This window comes from Nicotiana attenuata, unplaced genomic scaffold, assembly GCF_001879085.1.
Source record: "Nicotiana attenuata strain UT unplaced genomic scaffold, NIATTr2, whole genome shotgun sequence".
Classification (NCBI taxonomy): domain Eukaryota; kingdom Viridiplantae; phylum Streptophyta; class Magnoliopsida; order Solanales; family Solanaceae; genus Nicotiana; species Nicotiana attenuata.
In genome coordinates this window covers 41,164-47,853 of record NW_017674530.1, presented here as the reverse complement: position 1 = coordinate 47,853, position 6,690 = coordinate 41,164, and the positions used below count along the sequence as shown (strand labels likewise).

Sequence of the window (6,690 nt, the reverse complement as noted above, 5' to 3'; positions counted from 1 at the left end):
CAACTCCATATCTGGAATATATGAAACACGTATGAACGGAGGATTGATGCGCTCCGAAATATTTTCAACCAAAAAAAAAAAAAAAACTACTCTTCTTTGATGCCATTTTCTTGAATTTGGAACATTGGAAACTACTTATATACAATCAATTTGGTGAATGTGAACAATTCTGTTCCTTACAACCGCACATTATAAAAGCAACAGCACCTGGTTCCACATTAGCTAAACAACACTAAAGAATAAGGGAAATTAATTACCTGAATGAAAATGATAACTTAAAGAATATAATGTACCTTTTGAAATCTCTAAATTAGGAATGTGAATAAATACCTTTATAGAATGTATACTTTGCTGTAATTATAGGGCCAGTGGCTGAATTTTTCAATATGTATGTAAAAAAAGTAATATTAACCTATATATCCAGTATAATTTTACATTGGCTATAGCTCCGCCCCTGTATATTACTTGTACATTTTACCAAGTTACTCCCTCAATTTTCTCCACCAAAAACAATTACACCTTATATTAGTCTCAAACTAGTTGGGGTCATAACTCGCTTATTAATTTGACTATTTTTTACCTACTCAAGTTTAACCTAACCCGCCCATCAGTGGCGAAGCTTCGTTAAAAAATTATATTGTGTACATAAGTAAAATATTACGTTTTAGAGGTATATAATACATATTGAACACCCTTTTATCGGGAAATATTTTTACTTCTTTTAAATTTGAACACCCTTTCTAAAATTTCTAGCTCCGCCACTGCCGCTCATTATCACCTCTCTATGGTCAAGAAAGTAAGATAAAAGGCTTATGAATGTTTGGCTATGCTTTTTATCCATACAATCAAACCTGATGCACAAGGCATTCCGTGTTCACGCAGTGTCCGGGAAAGGACCGCACCTCAAGGGGTATGATGTAGACAGACTACCCTAATACAAGCATTAGTGATTGCTTCAACGGCTCGAACCCCTGACCTATAAGTCACACGGAGACAACTTTACCGTTGCTCCAAAGCTCCCTTTCCTTCTATACAATCAAACCCCTCTGTATATATATAGCCTAAACAAAACCTATAAATGTGAGAGCATAACAACACAAAAATATCACTATAAAATGGGCTGTGCTTTAAGAAAGCAAGAAAGGATATATGAAGATCATGTTGTACTCGCAGCTCAAACACATTGTACGTATAGGTTTTTCCTATTTATTTTTTCATTTTCTTCCCTTTAACACTCGGAAGGGGAATCTTGGAGTAACTGGTAAAGTTGCTGCTTTGTAACCAGGAGGTCACGGGTTTCAGCCGTGGAAACATCCTCTTGCATAAAATGTAGGGTAAGGTTGCGTACCCTTGTGGTCCGACCCTTTGCCGGACCCCGCGCATAGCGGAAGCTTAGTGCACCGGCCTGCCCTTTTTCCCTTTAACAGTACTCACTTCTATTTTTTGTGATTTCAGTTTCTTTTGAAGATGTCAAGACCTTAAGTGAACTCTTCAGAAAATTAAGCTGTTCTATTAGCAATGATGGCTTTATTAGCCGAGTAAATTCCATCATTTCTTTCTTTCTTACTATAAATTTTCTTTATTATTATTATTATATAAGTTTGAGTTTGTTATAGGAAGAGTTCCAGCTTGGATTGTTCAGAGATAGCAGGAAGCAATCTCTGTTTTCAGACAGGGTCAGTTAACTTCTTTTTAGCTCTTTACTTCGGCATACACATATTTACTCTGCAGCAGTGACGAATCCAGGATTTAGAGACCGTAAATTCAGTTACCAAGAGGAATACGGATCAATTCCACTTAATACATTATTTTCTCTTGTATTTTAGTCGTGCACTCATGTACTAGAAATCCTAGATCTGCCTCTGTGTCTGAAATCTGAATCCTCTTTCGAGAATTCATGTTTATACATTTTAATTTTTTTTGTATCCATAATCTGAACTGGAAGCAATAGATTCAGTTGAACCCGTCCGCCATCGATCTGCCTCTGCACAACAATGGCCATTTTGCCATTATGTACATTTTCTTAAACCTTGGTTTGACAATAATCAGGTCCTTTGGATATGGGTTCGGTTGAACTCAGTAACTTTAGTATTTATCCTAAAAATTATTCAATTATGCATAAATTATTAATTTAAAACTCAATAACTTAGAAAAATACTGAACCCATAAGTTTCAAATCCTGACTCTGCCTCTAACAGTAATGTCCGTTACATATAGATGTTCCAGTTGTTTGACTCCAACAATGATGGGCTAATAGACTTTGGCGAGTTTATTCGTACACTAAGCATTTTCCATCCTGATGCTTCTCAAGCAGAGAAAATTGCCGGTATGAAAATCCAATTAGGTATTTTCACGTTGCTATCTATGTTGCTCGGACTTTTCAAAAATTACCGTCAGATGTGTGCTGAATCCTCCAAAAATACATAAAAAAATTCGACACGTGCGCGGCAATATTTTTGAAAGGTCAGAGCAACGTAAACTGCTACAACTGTTGCATTGAACCCTTTGGTTTCTGATGCTGCAGTTGCATTTAAATTGTATGACTTATGGCAAAGAGACTTCATTGGACGTGAAGAGGTAAATATGCACTACTCCTGTAATATTATAACAGTAAAGTCATAAAACTATTTCTCTAATCACCTTAAAATATTGAATTTTACCCACTATTTTATTAATCACTAAACTTTCTACTACAACGGTAACTTCAAAAAATTACTTTTATCACATCAAAGTGACTGACTTTTATCTACTGTAACAATAAAGTCACTAAACTTTATACACTATAACGACAAACCTACACATGCATCAAGGTGACTTTATCGTTAATATTATAGTGAATAAAGTGTTGTTATTTTTCTAATATATGGATAAAGTTCATTCATACTTTAATATGCAAAAAAATAATTCTACGAATATACTATTATACTGGTAGTTACAAAAAAGTAGTTTGTGACTATTATTACAGTGAGTAAAATTTAATGACCACGTGTGAAGTTAGCATTATATGACCTTTAATAGAAGGCTTTACACAAATAACCTGTCATATTCACTGTTACTTTTCTAGCCGGTATGTATAAATTATTCATTGATTATACATAGTTATTGACATACTATACATGGATTATACATATTTTATACATCCGTCAGCTATATTTAATTTAAATAGTTAAGTAAGCAGCTATTTAAGTTAATTCTTCTTAATAGAAGCTAAATAAGCCCTTATTTCACTAAGATAATTTTCTGTTTTTTCTCCTTGAATTTAAGCTGAGTTCAGGTGAAGGAGCTGATTTTAGCATTATTATATGAATCAGAATTGATACTCACTGATGATATAGTTGAAGCTATTGTCGACAAGGTATTATTTACATGCAACTTACAGGGAAAAAATAGTCACTATATTATCTTACATTTAAACTATGTTGTTGTTGTTCGAACTTTTCAATAATGTTATCGTACTTGTGTTGGATCGACCAAAGATGCACTGCTTTTGGAAAATCTAACGAGCAGTGTTGCTCCCAAACGCACACGTAAGTGTAGGTGGTCAACAAGTAATATAATGATAAGTCGAGTGTCGAACCCATAGAGACTTGTGTAAACTACTCACTAAATCACTAAACTTGCTATTCAATCTAGCTAAAAGCAAAGTCCAATAATATGATTATACTATACTACGATTCTAAGTAATACTAAATTATCAAGTAACGAATTGATTGTTGTGTATTCAGTAGAGACAAGTATTCCAGGGTTGTGATCGATTCACCATTCGTATTGTGTTCTAATTAACTCTCCCTTTCATATAATTCACCCATGATTGCTAATTAATCGATAAACGCTCTCATAGCCTTCTCCCGGAGTACTACTCACATATTCTCAATAGATTAATGCCTATATTCCTGTGAAATCAATCTATTAAGAACGCATTAAGATTACGATATTTAATTAAGCATGGTGACTAGATATATTCCTATCCTAACCACAAATCCGCTCCCCCTAAGGGTTAAGATCATGCTCTCTTCAATTCTTCTCTAATCTAAACATGGCTTTCCCAAGCATAGCATAGATAGTAAATAGAACCTAACTGTTGGCCAGACAATTAAGCAATTAAACACAGAATTGAAGAAACAACCATATATTGGTGAATTATAATCAAGGTCAAGCTAATATCAAACAACAATATTCATGGCTAACTCACAACCCCAGAACAATGGGTGTTTAGCCACTCATGATGTAATCAAACAATTTCATAAGTTTTGATTAATTGAAAGTACTAAAAGATGAAGAATTCCGAGTTGTTCTTGCTCCTTAATGTTTCTAGCGTGTATTTTTGCTCCAAAGTGCGTCCTACCCTATTCTTGGCCGGCTTCCTTCGTTTAATATAGGGTTTAGGGCTTAAAATCTCGTGTTTTGCACTTTGGTCCCTGAAGTTTACGCGTCCTACCGCGGTCCTACCGCGGCTACGCCAGGACAGCGGCCAGAGTGGCCTTCAGAATCTGCAGCAGTGTTCTGTCGCGGTCCTACCGCGGTTACGCCCGGACAGCGGCCAGAGTGGCCTTCAGATCTGGTTTTGTCCCTTCGCTTGGTGCACTTTGTGGATATTTTATAATTGGCCTCCTTTTCTCCGTAATTGATCCCAAAAGTACTCCACAGACTTCTTTTATTGGATATAGCCTGCAAAGCATGAAAAGCACTAATCAGAGCATTTTGTTATCACTTTTTACCGTAAAAGCTATACAAAAATGTGGTTCTTTAGGGCCTAATTATAGTCTAATTTACCTATTATCACCTATCATTAACACCCCACACTTAAACGTTGCTCGTCCTCGAGCAATTGGACAATATAATAAACCCCCCAACTACGTACAAGTATCAATTATAGAGGAGTACTTTAACTTTTACCCACACACTATACCCTAGACTATGATCAATACCAGCACACAAGCATCAACACACAAAATTTTACATTCTTCCCGTTTAAGCATACCCAAGTAAAATATTTCAATTCAATAAATTCCAACAACCTATTCGTCACTGCTCAACCTCAACAATCGACTTGCAGCTACTAAGCACCCTCAATTCATGCACTTATCCAACAAGAAAGTTTACAACATTATCAATCATTTATGAGATCATGTGCCCTCACCAACAAACGAAAGAATGAGTATAAATTGGTCCACACATTCAAATATACTTTTGAATATAATTTAAGGACATCATTCACTTGAATAAAATTCACTCACTCTCACAAAGAATTCATATGCATCCCGTGGTCGTACCATAAGCTTGCCCGTAGTGTATATCTCTACTAATTTAAGCTAGCCAAATCTAGGATCAATTAGGACTTTTAGGTTGTAATGTAGGCTAAGGGACGGGTAGGATATATTTAGAAATAGTGATTCACCCTCCTAAGCACTTTAATACACTACATTTACAATTCAAGCTCATATTCTTCTCAACCGATTCACTTGCCACATACAACATAGCCCTCTTTTCAATTAAGCACTTCTCTATTTTTCACTAGCACAAATCAATAAGAATTGGAGGTGTTTGTTTTTTCTATATACATTCACTATCATTTTTCTTTTCTTTTCTCCGCACACTCCATACAATAAAGTTCATCGGCTAGTGACCTTTAATTTCAACTTTAGTGCACCAGCGGGCCCTTCCATGGTTCCACTCAAAAGATGCTCCCCAATATCTATCCTTACTTCTTTTAGCGACTAAGTTCCTTAGGAGGTACAGGTTCAATCAATATCAAATTAAGATCAAAATAAGGGCATGGCTTGTAATGTGGGTGCCAAAGAAAGGTCTATAGGCTCAAAGGGGCTAGCAACGAAAAATTTTATTTTTATGTGACAAGCACATCCATGATCAAGCAAGAAAATGCCTACGTCATCTCCTAGATTAGCACAACTTACAATTTCGCTTCAACTAACACACGGGGCAAGTTCTAGACTATACAGGATAGCACAGAAAATCACAAATCCTCACACACACGTTGCACATGACTCAATCAAGACGGTTCTGTTCACCTCTCAAGTCAAGAAAGCACGCATAATTGAGAACTTTAAACAACCTTGCATTATGTGGCATACAAGTCAAACAACTGAGAAAAAGCGTCACAAAATAGGCTATTTACTTTACTTAGGCTTCACAATTCAAACCAAGTACACGGGAAAACAGAATGTATGTCATAGCCTAATGTGCCAGCATCAATCATGTCAATGAGTATCTCAGAACGACTCAGTTTCTTCCTAAACTACTCCTAAAAAGAAATTAAAATACCCGGTTCGAGCTACATCCTTGGAAAAGAACCGGTGCCTAAAGAAAAACCAAGGAATACTACCTAGCTATTCAAAAAAAATATAATAAAATAAAATAAAAACAAAAATCTTTTTGGTGTTTTTAAATCGGACTTTTATCCCTCAAGAAAATTGTCCAAAAGATCCATCGTCGGGAAAAGTCTGAACTTTTTCACATTTTTTTTCAATTTCCGTTTTTTTTTTACCTAGACTATTTCTACTACGAGTTCTAAAAGAAAAACTAAAAAAATAGTTTTATACAATTACACTTCAGAAAGTAGTTTCCCCACCCCACACTTATATTATGCATAGTCCTCAATGCATGATCATAGAGAAATATTAAAACAAGGGTGAGAAATACTCCCTGAGAACCTCTAGGGCCTAGCTCGGA

At 35.5% G+C, this 6,690-nt stretch overlaps 1 protein-coding gene across 2 annotated transcripts in view; it reads left to right on the top strand.

The window, feature by feature from the left end:
- The first annotated feature begins 1,088 nt into the window (after positions 1–1,088).
- Positions 1,089–6,690, top strand: part of LOC109218830 (calcineurin B-like protein 7) — a 16,076-nt gene continuing 10,474 nt past the window's right edge. Inside the window, exons 1-6 of one of the 2 annotated variants that reach the window (XM_019383224.1) lie at positions 1,089–1,185; positions 1,456–1,538; positions 1,617–1,676; positions 2,227–2,326; positions 2,525–2,577; positions 3,275–3,355. In XM_019383224.1, the coding sequence (XP_019238769.1) occupies positions 1,116–1,185; positions 1,456–1,538; positions 1,617–1,676; positions 2,227–2,326; positions 2,525–2,577; positions 3,275–3,355 (447 nt within the window). In that variant the 5' untranslated portion in view covers positions 1,089–1,115. Of the gene's footprint in view, positions 1,186–1,455; positions 1,539–1,616; positions 1,677–2,217; positions 2,327–2,524; positions 2,578–3,274; positions 3,356–6,690 lie in introns of both variants that reach the window. The other variant, XM_019383223.1, reaches the window with a different exon arrangement.